The sequence below is a fragment of the Scophthalmus maximus genome, chromosome 8 (genome assembly GCF_022379125.1).
Source record: "Scophthalmus maximus strain ysfricsl-2021 chromosome 8, ASM2237912v1, whole genome shotgun sequence".
Taxonomy (NCBI): Eukaryota; Metazoa; Chordata; class Actinopteri; order Pleuronectiformes; family Scophthalmidae; genus Scophthalmus; species Scophthalmus maximus.
This window is the reverse complement of record NC_061522.1, coordinates 9,855,216-9,869,209: the sequence shown is the minus strand read 5'-3', so window position 1 is coordinate 9,869,209 and position 13,994 is coordinate 9,855,216. Positions and strand designations below refer to the sequence as shown.

The window sequence follows — 13,994 nt, the reverse complement described above, 5'->3', positions numbered from 1 at the left end:
CACGTTTGCGTGCGGCGCTTTGGGCTTGTAATTACAGTTGTTAAATCATGAGAGTAGGAAGGACGACAGTCAGACCTGTGTTCACACTGATGTTGGCATCTCACTGGCAAATCATCTGTACAAATGTGTTGGGGATACACAGAGAAAAGCATGAATTTAAATTCATACAAGGTCATACGTTTTGCTGTCTGGTTTTTTAAATTCATTTTGAGACCTTTGAACATGAATTGCGACCAATAGGCCTTTTTCAATAGTTCAATCAACATGTGCAAAGGAGTGAGTTCAATCGCATTGAATTTGCACATGGCCTACTAACCAAGAGTTGAATCTCAGATGAATTGTCATACTCTTTCTCGTTCCAGCCATCACATGCAAAATGATCCAATCAATGATCCAAATCTGTCAAATCATACATGTATATTCCATAAATATGTTTGTCATGAAATATTCGTGAAGTCTGCTAAATTGGCAAGATACCTGCTGCAGGTGACAGAATAGAAATCACAATCAAGTTAGGAAGCATATGCACATATGCAGCTACGTGCTCGCGGAAGAGGCAAGAGGTGTAAGATGTCTCTGTTGGACGCCATGAACGCTGCTCGTGAGGACAACACCTGTGATCATTGTAAGAAATTTTTGTTCCACACAAGGAGATTTCCCCAGTGGTGCATCACCAGGGAAAGCTTTACATGTGATGTTAATGAAGACCTCTGGCCAAACCAACAAGAGCGACAGGATGTCCAAGAAGATGGTAACTTAGTAGTTTACTGTGAGGGGGGTATAGCTTCTAATGTTGCTCAGCTACTGCAGTTTTCTTTCATTGTTGTGTTTCTTTGGGGGGATGTTTGACAGCATTTTCTGTCCAACCTATAAGACTTTGAAAAATCAATACTCTTGTTTTTTAACAGTACATGTAAACTCATTGTCACAAATACATTTAGTGTACACATACAAATGTACACTACATTATAGATTTTTCCTACTGTACTTTGACCGCCTGCCAAATCTGCATGTTGAGGTAAAGATTTATATTAATGCTCTGAATCTAAAACAACTTAGCGTGATCCACATTTTGTTCAACTAGACAAAACTGACTGATTATTGTACAGTGGCAAAAAAGCAGAACAAAGGAATTTTCCTTGACAAGAACTTATGCCTGACTGATATTTCAGACTTTTTCTGAAGTCCACAAGCCTGTTTCATAAGATGGCATTCATTATCTTACTTTAACCATTGAAAGTGAAACTGAGAAAACATTTTTCTAATTTCAACCCCACCTGCTTTTTATTTTACTGTACATTTGCTTTATACTCAGTGTCCTTTAGATGGCAGCATAGAATCACTACAAATTGCAGAGTTACATTTTCATATATTTTTATGTAGTTAACTCATAAACTATCCTGGTTGTACAACATGCTGGTGTAAAATCAGAGCCATATATCAGACAAGCTTAAACTTTTCAGTAGAATTCATTTTTATTGGAAAGTAAACGTGTATAGTCCACCATCATGTAATTTATACTGAGATTCATTTGAAAATAAAACATAATACACACAGGTGCTGTGATCAAAAACCATAAAAGTCAACGTTTTATTGTCGTACACTATGTTGCAGTGTCGTCTTAATTATCCTCATGACGATCATGTTCGTCACAGAGAGTTGATGCTGTCGCTGTGTCAGTGGGAGCTGGAATCTGAGGAAATAAAGAGCACCAGTTACACATCACACAACAACACTGTTGATTAATCTTGTTTCTTTTGCTTGTAAATTTCACACTCTTACCTGAGTATCCACAGTGGTCTTCATGTTGTTGCCCTGTTTCATAATCTGACGCTGGACAAGCAAAAAACAAACAAACAATGAGCCGGTGCTGTTGTCATTCACACCACATAGAGCTGATGTACAGTAAACACAGATCACTCATCTCTTACCCTGAATCTTCTGAGCGGATCGGCCTGAAGGGGAAACTGCTGTGCCACGGCACCACCTGTAACCCCCTGAAGAAAAGACAACAAAACAGCAAGATTCAGTGATGCCAGGGATTTGTTCAATTTCTACATATCGTCATGTGACTTGTAATAAATAGAGACAGGAGGAGAGTGGTCACCATCGGAGGCTGCTGAGCAGGATTCATCTGGGCCATTTGAGGGACTCCCATGAAAGGAAGCTGATAGTAGTTTAAAAAGAAGAAGGTGTAAAACATTATATCTGAAACTTGAAAGCATGAAACAATGAATCTGGATGTGTGTTAATACCACCACTAACCGTATTGACAGCTGGGAAGGGGTACACATTGGGAACCGGAGCCGGCAAAGCAAAAGCAGGAAGTCCAGGAACAAACTTTGAGAGAAAGGGAACAAATGTTAACCTTCATATTAGGCTTACTGTGGAATTACTTAACATTCTTTACATGAAAAATTTTATATTTCGCACATGTTTTTGTTTAAATTTCTTAAATAATTCATATAATGCCAAATGTTACTCAACAGCAATCTGATTTCAAACTACTGTTAGGGATGTGACAATTAAGACATCAGGGACTTATGTCTTAACTAAGAATCTTCTTCACGTTCTATTTTTTGCACAATCTTCACGTTAGATTTGGTTTTAGTTTTCCACACGTCTGTTACATGACGTTGAGCAATCATCTCTCACTTCACGACCCCATGGACCAACCTGTGGGAACTGTGGCTGCCCGATGAAGCCTGCCCCACCGCCCGCCACCATGGGCAGGTTCAGGCCTCCTGCCATCAACCGAGGGTTCGCTCCGTATGCCAATCCCGCGTTCATGCCTGGCACCAGTGCTCCGTTCACGCCTGGCACCAATCCTGCGTTCATGGCTGCAAGCATCCTCTGTGTCTGAACGGACGGACAGAGAGGGGTTTGTTATTAGGCTTGGTGGGAAAAAAATATCAAGAATTAACTTTTGGGGTTCTGTGCTAATCATGCATGGATCATTGAAATGAATGTGCCTTACCTTGCCTGCACTGACCTACAGGAAGCAAAGAGACAAAGATATTACATGCAGTGTTTGTATATAAGATAGATAGATAGACAGATGGACAGACAGACAGACAGACAGACAGACAGACAAACAGACAGACAGATAGACTCTACTCACATAGCAGATGGTGACTACAAAGGCGATTGTAAGCAGTAAAAACTTCATCTTGAAACCTAAAACATGTGGAAAAAGAATAGATTAGATTCATTACTTTGTTCAATTCAGTAGATCTTTTGGTAATATATACATTATGTTGATTAGAGCAGGTCTATTTCGGTAGATCTGAATCGCACCATACCGTATCTTTTTGCTCTTCCTTCAAAAGTTATGTGCCAAGCCGGACTACAGTTGCTCTCCGATAGTAGAACACCTTTTTATCAGTCCCAGAGATTATTATGAGCCAATTGCAGCGGAGAACACTTGACTTGTTGACAAACCATGTTGGTCACCTGTGTGTCATGAGGACTGGTGATATGACATCTTTTTCTCTTTCCACACACAAAATGAGATGTAAAGAAATGTAACACGGTGAGCTGTGTCGGTGAGCCTGTTTTACAAAGATTCTTCATCCCGGTTCAACCGTCGCACATTGTCCCCCATGCGGCCTCGAGTCACCGCAAACAATAACAGAGTGATTCAGCGTCTTGGGGGGGGTTTAGTGGAGGTTTTTTCTTGAAGCCGCTGAACTTAAAAACCGGTAAGAACTATTAAAAGTCTGCCGGTCGTGGTCACGAGAGGCAAACAACTGACGTCATCATCAGGCGCTTTTGTCCGCGTGTGAATTCAACTAAACATTTGACCCAACAAGCAACACACGGTGTGTGACTTCAAGTAAGAAGGACTCTGGGAGGAAAGTGCAAATTCCACGTTTCCCGCTGTTGTAATTTGAAGTCAAAGCAGGAGGCCCACCTGTAATTTGTGATGACTTTATATTTGTCTCAGTCTAAATTTTAGTCGGCCCTAAAATAACCACTTATATCATGCGAACCCGCTCAACCCTGATGACACCCGCCAGACCTCTTTCTGATTTTGTAAAAAACCCTCTGATAGGCAGGAACACATGTCTGTCATATTTCATCGGCACAATATGTTGTTTGGGGCCACAAAGCTCCTCCCCGCTGCGGTTGGCTGGGTATGTTGACACACGCGGATGCTGTCTGGGAAGAGATTTTTTGCCGCTGACTCGGCAGACCACAGCAGACCAGGTAAACAGCCTCTGTGGAAGTCTGGTCTGGAGCTCTGCACTAATTACACGCTGTCATGCCGTTTTCAATTAGGATGCATTTTCTTCCTGTTTGCAGTTCAGTGTGACAGCTGACATTTCCTATAATGTTATGTAAAGTAGTTTTAGTTTTTTTTTAATGTCAGAGTTTAGATTTTCTTTCATGTCACAAGCTTAATAAAATAAGAAGTCTGTGGCTCCGCCATATGGTGTAAGTGATAGGATGTTTTTTGTATTCAGAGAAAATCATCACGTTGTAACCAGCGGACTGTAAATATAAATTTACAGCTCGTGCCAGACTGCAGCACAAAAATAACTCCATCAGAAGAAAAAAAACACACCCATAGCGTCGGGTGTTGTGCTCAATCACACTTTGACATATTTTTAGCTGATCAAATCTGTGTGGTGTTAATATGTTGGAACAAAAAATTCAACAAAGAGTCAACGGTTGTTTTTCAATAATTTATTGGTCATTTGTCATCATGACGACAATTTACATTCTAGCATTGAAGAGAGAGAGAAAGTGAGACAGGAAGTGGACATGAGAATAAATCATGTGACGTCTGAGAGCTGTGTGGTCTCATTTCGCTTGCTTCTTTTCCGGCTCCATCCCAGAGCATTCCTCCTCCTCCTCGTCCTCCTCCTCAGCTGCCATCACCTTCGTCACCGGAGACTGTGTCCCCCTGAGGCGGGCTGCCACTGAACGCTGAAACCTCACTCTGCCCGCTGCGTTCCCACCGGCGGCGCCCGGCTGGGGCTGGTTGTTCAGCCCGGCCGTCGAGATCAGCTGCACTTGGCCGGGGGTCAACAGGGCGCCGTGTTGACCCCCTGGGTTTCCGCCAGCATTTCTCTGTGACAGCACAGCAAGCAGCGTGACCGGCCCCCCCCCGGCAGTCTGAGCCACCTGCCCCTGTGGATTCACATTTGCTCCGCCTGTCTGCACGACAGGAAATGCCCCACCTTGTTGGAGAGCTCCAATGGGAATGAGCTGCTGCAGGGGAGCCTGGCCTATCTGGTTTCCGACTGGCTGGATGAAAAATGAGCCACCAAGTTGGACTAAACGTGCCACCAGGGGTTCACTATTCGGCGGGACCCCCCTATGAGCGCCAGAGTTGGCATTGCTGCCGGCTACCGCTCCTCCATTATTATTCACTGCCCCATTAGCGAGTGCCTCATCACTCCCCGAAGACACACCGCCCTGCACCACAACAGCCAAGGTCTGAAAGAGAACCCACAGTGCGCAGAACATGTTTTGTCTGAGTGACGGGAGACAGTCGACAGGTGAAGTGTTGCTTCTCCCCTCACTTATATAGAGAGCATCTGATTCTGTGATCACAGAGAGAGGTCCAATCGGAGACCTGCACTTTATCTCAAAACAAGGAGTCACTGTAATCATCATGAGCGTGCTGCAGGCTATTTTTTGCTTTGTTTCCCTACGCAGGGCCATTATTCAGGATTATGTGGCAAACCCAAACCAGGTATCAGTGACTTGCGTTCTCCTTACTATTGTTGCAGAGGTTGTATTTTCATGTCATGGGGGCAACAGGGAAAATGACATTCAAATGATATTTTGGGGATAAACTGATGTGTCCCGGGGTCTTTTGGGCATCGACTACAGTAGGTTCTACTTTATTTCAGGACTGTAAAGAAACACAAGTCATCCTTAACAACAGGGTGATACTGTGAAGACCACTGCTGTCCATAAAGCTTTTAATTAGAGATACAATGACAATGACAAACATTTACAGCATTTGCGGTTAAATTAAGCAACACAGTTATTGATTTACATTTACTAGCATGACTCCAGGGTCTGAAACTCTCTACTTAACTTTTAATTAAAGAGTAATTCTGCCAAAAATCACTCTGACATACAAACCACAGTTGTTTCAAGGCCTTGTACTGTATACTGTGCGATGTCTTTTCTACCCACGAGCTGTTGTAAACTTGTCCCCCGGTTGGAATGCATTAGAAAATATTTTCTGGATAAAAACCAGCTAAACATTAGTCTTTTATTCTACAAGGCAGCTTAGTCTAAATTACAGAACAACTATGCAACCTTAAGACGGCACCGACCACCAACACTTTACATAGCAGGAGGTTAAAATGAGTTTTCTCTCGTACTTGTCAGAGTGTCTCAACATTTTGACCTGACAAAGTAACCGGAGCCAAAAGGTTCAGGGAGGCTTCTCTCTCAGGCTACGCTGTTGGAGCAGCGTCCACAACCCGGTGCCGTAGATGAGGATCAAAACAACGCTCAGAAAAGCAGGTTGACATCCATGTCCTCTGTGGGAAAAATACATGGAATTTAAGGGACATAAAAGGATAGACACTATACAGTTGGTGCCGAATTAAACAGCTTCTTGTGTAATCCTTAAATTTTGGAATACATCTAATGCCAACATATACAGAGTCTTGATCTTGAAATTTTAAATAAATTGCAATTGTGTCCTCTCCTGGCTGTCCTTGTTATTCTACATACATGTGTTAGTCTCCAGAGTAATGATTTCGTACAAAAACGTAAAGTTTCCCACAAAAACAGTGAACGACCTTGTATTTGATAATTTTTTGAGGTATCAGCGTATGTTTTTAGTTGAGGACTTGCTGCAGCTCTCACCGTTCTTGATGCCAAAGCAGGAGGTCCACTCTTTAAAGGACACCTGCTTGTCCTTGTCAGCGTCACACTCCTGGAAGAAGCGGGAGGTGCAGTGCTCCATCGGCACCAGAGGGACCCTGAGCGGGGCCAGCTCAGAGTGGGACAAGACTCTGCAGAGAATGGACCAATATCAAACGTTCATTATTGTAATCAGACACGTTGGGTTTCAAGATATACCCGGGAGGGGACATGAGCAAATCCTGTCATTGGGATTTGCTCATGTCCCATAAGATGGAGGCCCCTCCACGTTCAGATTTCTATCATCTAATGCTCATGAAAAGTCAATATGAAAAAGTGGTGCGAGGGTTGATTTGTCTATGAAGAGGTTACTAACCTATCAGCTAAAATAATGAGAATGAGTTCCTTTGGCAATTATGACAAATGTTTTTCACTTTGTAGCAAATGGACAATATTGGGCCTAAAAGAAGAACAGCCTATAATACAATATACTGACAGTATGAGCAGATATACTGTCTTCCAGCCTATATGCTAATCATCTATGACCATTCTTGCAATGATCATATACTACATTAATATATCACACTGTAACAAAATTATTCATATATTACATGTTTACCTATATACTACATTTATAGTCATTGACCAAATGAAATATTAGTAAAAAGTGAAGGAGGTTAACCTGTCAGAAGGATGCTGGTCCAGTTGAGCAAACTGCCAGTGCACCGGGTAGATGTACATGTTGTAGTTCTTCTCAAAGTCCTGAGCGAGGAGCTCAGCGGAGTGGTCGCCAGCATGAAGACGCCTCTCACTCTCAAAAATTTTCTTCACCTGCAGAACAGAGATCAATAAAGGGTTTGTTTTCTTTTCCCCAAAGGTGCCTTGCGATTTCCTGACCGACTCACCCATCTGACTGACTGATTGGATACAAGTGAGACGACAAGTTGCAGACAAACCATACATTTACTCTAACCTGTAGAAAATATGTAAAAATTTAAGATGAGAAGGAATCTCAGCTGTGTTTCGTTTCGTTTTGAGCACCGTGTCTTACTCTAAAGCGCTGTTTAGGAGTGAGGAAGCCGGGGGACATGGAGTCGTGCTCGTAGAGCTGCAGCAGCACATTTTTCAGCCAATCCCTCATTCGCAGAGGAAACTGCATCAGCTCAGTGTCCGCGCATGGAAGTATTACTGAGAGAGAGAGAGAGAAAAGGGCAGAGAGGCAGCAAGAGTCAGAAAAATGGTTATTGTATTATACTACAATTTTGTTGAGTCTGTACAGTGGCTAATTCTCACATTTGCATGGCCCGGTGTAGTCCAGGTGCAGTTTGTGCCCTCTCTTAGTGCCCTCCAGGCTGCATTTGGTGGCAAAGAGCTCACACGACGTGTCATACGTTTTGTTGTCTGTCCCACAAACCTAAAATGCAACATGAATGGCATCAAACGGATGCAGGGGGAAAAAAATTCCAGCGTACACTGATCAACAGATTATGCGTGTGTATAATTACATGATCAAACTCGTTCACACTGGGTGGACACTGTGACGGTTCTTGACACACGCAGCCTGGATTATTGCCGGCGTCCAGTTTACACGTCTTCCCACGTTTGCAGCGGAAATTGTCACATGGATCTAGAAGAGAAGACAAACACTGCCATAATAACATTTGATACTTCATCTGAATTTCAAAACGGTGTGTTTTTCTTTTCTTCAACCACGACTCATAATCCCCTGCATTCCACTGCCATTTGAGTTTGTGCAGCGATTAAATTCAACCTGATCTCTCGTATTCACTCCTTAAGCCTGCAGGGCTGTGTTTTGGTAGTGACCATGAGGCAGGGTGGCACCACTCATGTGGAAGTTGGAGCAAAAATCATCCAGTCAGCGGATTCCCCCCATGAGACAGTTGGGGTAGTGCATTAGTCTGTGCAATGAATGGTGAGTGCTGCAGCTGCTGAATCAACCAACCAGCAGGGGCTTCTGGGTGATGTACGCCTCCAGGGGGAGAGGCCCTGGAACTGGGGTAGAGATCCAACGTGGCTCTTATCTGCACTGGATTCATTCCCACCAGAGGACCCTGGAGAAGTGCACAGGAAAAATCAAAGTGGGTTGATGGCAAAACTATTTGGCAAATGTTTTCAACCATCTGATCGGATTGCAGCTTCGCAGCAAAAGTAAATGTCACATTGCCCCTTTGAAAACCTGCAAAAACTGATTTTGTGGCAACACGGGGGCATCAGGAACAACACACCATTCACCTAATCTGATTTTTTTTGTTTGTTGACGTGGCAACTGTATCTTTCATTTGGAGACAAGTTCTGGTCAAATGTAAATGTAAATCTTACATTTACTCTACTTTTAGCTCTTACTAAGTTTCCACCAACTCCTGTCTCCTATCTGCTGAGTATTGCACAGCGGGTTTTTGGGGCTTCTTCGCTGAAAACAGCTGCCTGCTACATGACAACACTGTGAGAAACACTCAGACCATAACAGGATTTGCGTGTACAAATGATGTCATTTACCCATTTTCCTGCCCTCCTCCTTTTTGCCTTGTGCACTGTGTTGTCACTGCTGCTGCTCTCTGGCTCCTGGGGGTCTTGTTGGCTCAGTTCTTGTCCAGATGGGGTCTCCTCGCTCTGCGGCAAGTGCTTCCTTGCCCTCTGGTTCTTCTTCTGCTTCCTTGTCTTTCCCTTGGTGTGACTTGCACTGTCATTCTTGCTCCTCTCATCCTCCTTTCCAGCCACGCGCGACTCTGATTCAAGCTCCCTGCTGCTCTTTGGCTCTTGAGGCGTCACGTCTTGATCCGTTTCCTTAGATTTGGCTCGTGAATCTTTGTCATTCTTGCCTCTTTGCTTCTGGTCCGGATCAGACGCCTCCTCCATGTCCACTGCCTCCGTGTTCTGTGTGTCTTGTTCATAGTCCTCATCTATGGTGGGCAGTTCTTTCTCACTGACCACTTTTTCAGTGACATCTGGAACATCCGTTTTGGAGAGAGGCTGTGTGTCGTCAGTGTGGGGTTTTATCTTAGCTGATATCACCTGCAGAGGTTGTATTATGCCGCTATCAGCAGCGTAGTCAAGGTCAACTGGGATATCCAACTCTGCGCTGCCATCTGTTTCCTCCAGCAGTGTCACTTGCTCTTCTCTGTCAGCCATTTTGCCTTCCTTCTTGTCCTTATGGGACATCCTCGTCGCCTCTTCCTTCACGTCGTCTTCCACCCTTGCATCCTTCACCTTCGCCTCATCTATCTCTTCTTTACCATCTTCTTCCAAATCCAAGTTGTCTTCCAACTTCTCCTCCCCCTCAGCTTCCTCAGCCTCACCAGAGTCCACCTTGCCCTTGTCTGCCTCCACTCCTTCTTCCTCCAGCTCCCTTTCTTCCACTTCTTCCTCTGCGGCCTCTTTCTTCAGGAGGTCTACCAGCTCCTCCTCACTCAGCAGGGCTGCAGTGCTTTTATCTCGCCTTTCAGCCGCCCCAAACTCCCCATCTTCCTTGTTAGCGTTAGCGTTGCCCTCAGAGCTCAACTCCTCATCTTCCTGATCCTGGCGCCCGGCCTCGAATGAGACCAAAGTCGGGAAGACCTGTGGCTTGTTGGCCTCCTCTGTGATAACATCCTTAACCAGGAGGGAGAAATAAATATGAATTCATACTATTGAAATTATCCGATTGAAATAATAGTTTTCAAAACATCTTAAAGTCACGATTTACCTTTTCTTTGGCTGTGTGTGAAGTCTTATGCAAGCCATGGTGTTTTCCATGAGATTTACTTTTAACCTGGACAAAACAGAAGTGATTAACTAAAGTCAAATTAAAACGTCAAATTTTACTTGTCAAATAAGGAGAATTGATAATAATGTTTCTACTCACAGACAGGGTAAGTGTGGCTGCCAGTAAACAAAGGAAAACCAAGCAGGCCCGCATACCTGAAACATTGGAATTAATGATATAATAATTTATGTAATTTATTGTTTATTCATCAATATTGTTAATGGCTGCATAATTTTATACCTCAGAAATGTATTAAACAAAAGTTTTTTAATATAAGCACATCATGTGTGAAATGGAATAATTGATGGAGTGGATGCTGATTCAGGAAGACGGAAACCGTGGATGTCTTAAGCAGAAGTATTTATTATAAGAGCTCGATATTGAGGAGACTTCTGGTTCACTACACAGATCAACAGGTTCACAGTGTTTGGCGTCCCAAGATATTCTCCCCATCCTTGGTCTCTGTAGTGTATTAGCTCTGAGTAATGTCCTCATGACCCCGTGACTATGACACCTCGAGTGAGACTTCAGCTGCCTAATGATTGTTTCGTCTTGCCATAGATAAGATGACCTTGCTTGGTGCCTGAGAAGACTCCTCTTAAGAGTTTCTCAGGGAGGACAGACAAAAATTCCTCAACAATGAGCAGTTAGTACATTATATTTTGACTTCTAACTGGACACAACAAAGACATGAACTTGGTCGAAGTTCAAAACAGATGAGTGCATCTGTATGCTGCCAACACATTCAGGACACGAAGCAGAGCCGCGGGATTGGTCTCCTCTGTTGTCGTGGCAACAGGGCTCTGAGATGTGCCTCTCTCCCTCAAAAGTCACATTCAGATCCTAAAGTAAACATCAGAAGCTACCAGACTGTAAAATAGTTGACTAAGTCCACAAACTTTTTGTCTCTGTGGACGGAAACAAAACAGGCCTCACTGGGCCTGTCGGGGGGAACAATGGCTCTCTGGCTCGGCCCACTGCACCCCAAATACCCGGTTGCAGGTAGGAGGGGCGTGTGTCTGAAAATTCACTGAAAACAATATCATATATGTTTTTGAACAAATGATATAATCACAGGACAATTTTGCAAAGGACACATAGACTTTTTAAAATCTCCTCTACAATCTAATATGACTTGTATTTAGATTTATCTGATTATTTTCAAACTATAAACTCTCTAAACTATAATATCCATCCATCATCTACCGCTTAATCCATTTAAGGACTGCGGGGGGGCTGGAGCCAATCCCATCTGACTAAACTATAATATGTTTTATATTATAAATTGATGATACAGGTAAGGAAACAACATTTCAGTTTGTTTGTACTACATATAATATTGGTATTGGTACATCATAGAAGACAGTATAATAATAGTCATAATCTCTTCATATGAACAAAAATAATCAACAAAAATCAAAACCAGTCCCCAAAGAGACAGTATAACCAAGCCAGGAGTCACCGCATACACTATAACAAATGTTGCATTGAGAACCAGTTTCAGTAACAAAATATTACACACAGACATACACATACACACAACTCCATTTGGTCATTGTGATTTGTCAAAACTGTGTCAAAGTAAGTAGTAAGTAACTGGGATTATTACCTGAGGCTGGCAGTTGCAAGTGAAAGTAGAACACAGCACAAACACCCGAATGTGCCCGCGTTGAACCTGTGAAGATGTTCTTTTGTATTCAAGACAGCGCTCACACTGTCCACCCAACTGGCGCACACACACACACACACACACACACACACATACATACGTTTTTTTCTGGGTGTGTGGTCCTAACGCCAACTTTGGGAGGGTCTTTGGGCTACAGAGGGAGGGAGATGAAATGTTTGGGGGTTTTGTCATTGTTGCTTTTTAAACATTTCTATTAAGTGTATTATCCACCATTTGTTAATGACAGAATTAAATAATATCAAATCCAGTGCGAACGGTGTCACATGAAAGATGGTTTAATGAGAAGAAATAGATAATATCGACCACTAGATGTCCCTCTGTTACAAGTCTGTGTTTCTGAAGCAAAGGCATTTGATACAGAGTAACAATGTACCAAATATTTTTTCGGCAGCAACTATTGGACATTTTCATCCACTGGTCATGACAGGCAGGTTTGTAATAGCAACTGTATATTAGTTCACAGTTCCAAGATTTATCTTTCATTTTTCTCATTATAGTACACTGTTAGTCATTTGACAAAGCACCACAGGGGTTATTCAGGTGCCGGAGCTTCTGGACCTTTCAATCATTATCACATGATCTTCCCAAGCACCACACGTTTCAGTAACATTACTGAGTGAACATGCGGTATCAATAAAAGAAAAAAGTTTGGTTGAAACCTGGAGCTTTCATTTCTATCACAATGTCCTCAAGTTAAACCAACTGATTCTGATGACAACTGGACACTTTTGCTGATTAAGATCATGCGATGTGATCAAAAGCTCCACAAGGTGGTGAGATTGTTCAGGTCAAAAACAAATATCAGAATATTTCCACCATTGGTTTCTAGTCAACATTATTATGACAGAAACTGTGCAGTTTTATCAACACAGGTGGATAGAAGCACTGTATTCTGTCCTTTATGTGACAGTTTCCTGCAGTTGTTTGTTTCTTTTTTTTTTTCTGGACCACACTTGGCCCAGCTGTGGCTCAGACAAACGAACATCTGCAGCAAACTGGTCCTCAAGGACCATATCTGTATAGCCTACCACCGCTCTATCACCAGTTGTCCTGCTGTGATTTTCTGTTGGCGTTTAAGAAAATCAATGTCATAGATGCATCCTGGCTGAGGGGATTAAACCATTATAAAAACTCAAGTAACCTTAGGGTGAATGTGAGGCTGACTGCCAGTCTTGTTTGCTTCAACAAGCCTAAATCATCGTCTCCTCACTCCCCGTATACTAAAGCAGGATCTCACAACTGCTGGTATAGCTGTGGTTTTGGCAAACAGCTCCAGACTGGTGAACATCCAGTCTAATTACATGTTTCTGTTGCATGGTTGGAATCCAAAGTGAGGCTAAACAAGGGATTCTGTAATCGTATTTTGGGATTGACCATATAAGGACATCCAGGAAACAGTTATGAGCCTCGGGAGGGGAATACAGAGATCTGTATTTAGGGCTGTCTAACCTATTTCCAAGAACGAGTCATATGTTCAATAGAATCGTGCAAAGTGAAGACATTCGGTTGCAAAATCTGCTTTAGTTTTTTTTTTGTTAAGTGTTATTAGTTATTTAGTTTCTACAAGTTTCTACAAGTTCAGCCCCTCCTGTTTAACATGCCAAAATGTTAATTGGCAAGTTTCTCCAAGTATATTGAATCTACCCTTGAGCAACGTACCACGTCTCATTTGAGCCTTATAATTTATTATGAAGCAACAATAAA

The 13,994-nt window shown here is 42.8% G+C and overlaps 2 protein-coding genes across 2 annotated transcripts; both read right to left on the bottom strand.

Moving 5' to 3' along the window:
- Window positions 1-1,452: 1,452 nt before the first annotated feature.
- scpp9 (secretory calcium-binding phosphoprotein 9) lies at window positions 1,453-3,529 on the bottom strand. The gene is made up of 9 exons (XM_035637538.2): window positions 3,303-3,529; window positions 3,122-3,177; window positions 2,978-2,992; window positions 2,677-2,859; window positions 2,266-2,340; window positions 2,108-2,167; window positions 1,932-1,997; window positions 1,783-1,833; window positions 1,453-1,693 (listed from the first exon to the last, which is right to left on the bottom strand). The coding sequence occupies exons 2-9, from the start codon at window positions 3,167-3,169 to the stop codon at window positions 1,622-1,624; spliced, it is 570 nt and encodes a 189-aa protein (XP_035493431.1). The 5' UTR covers window positions 3,170-3,177; window positions 3,303-3,529; the 3' UTR covers window positions 1,453-1,621.
- A 2,360-nt stretch (window positions 3,530-5,889) lies between these two features.
- Window positions 5,890-12,322, bottom strand: sparcl1 (SPARC-like 1). Its single transcript, XM_035638506.2, has 11 exons — window positions 12,210-12,322; window positions 10,700-10,755; window positions 10,541-10,606; window positions 9,355-10,446; window positions 8,801-8,909; window positions 8,343-8,464; window positions 8,131-8,251; window positions 7,889-8,025; window positions 7,520-7,668; window positions 6,841-6,989; window positions 5,890-6,509 (listed from the first exon to the last, which is right to left on the bottom strand). The coding sequence occupies exons 2-11, from the start codon at window positions 10,751-10,753 to the stop codon at window positions 6,481-6,483; spliced, it is 2,028 nt and encodes a 675-aa protein (XP_035494399.2). The 5' UTR covers window positions 10,754-10,755; window positions 12,210-12,322; the 3' UTR covers window positions 5,890-6,480.
- Window positions 12,323-13,994: the final 1,672 nt, after the last annotated feature.

Coding starts and splice junctions, on each gene's coding strand:
- scpp9 (XM_035637538.2), bottom strand. CDS start 3,169: ATGAAGTTTTTACTGCTTACAATCGCCTTTGTAGTCACCATCTGCTAT. Junction 2,341..2,676: donor GGCAGCCACAGTTCCCACAG/GTTGGTCCATGG, acceptor TTTCTCTCAAAG/TTTGTTCCTGGACTTCCTGC. Junction 1,834..1,931: donor ATCCGCTCAGAAGATTCAGG/GTAAGAGATGAG, acceptor TTGCTTGTCCAG/CGTCAGATTATGAAACAGGG.
- sparcl1 (XM_035638506.2), bottom strand. CDS start 10,753: ATGCGGGCCTGCTTGGTTTTCCTTTGTTTACTGGCAGCCACACTTACC. Junction 8,252..8,342: donor GTGTGAACGAGTTTGATCAT/GTAATTATACAC, acceptor GTTGCATTTTAG/GTTTGTGGGACAGACAACAA. Junction 6,990..7,519: donor GACCAGCATCCTTCTGACAG/GTTAACCTCCTT, acceptor CATTCTCTGCAG/AGTCTTGTCCCACTCTGAGC.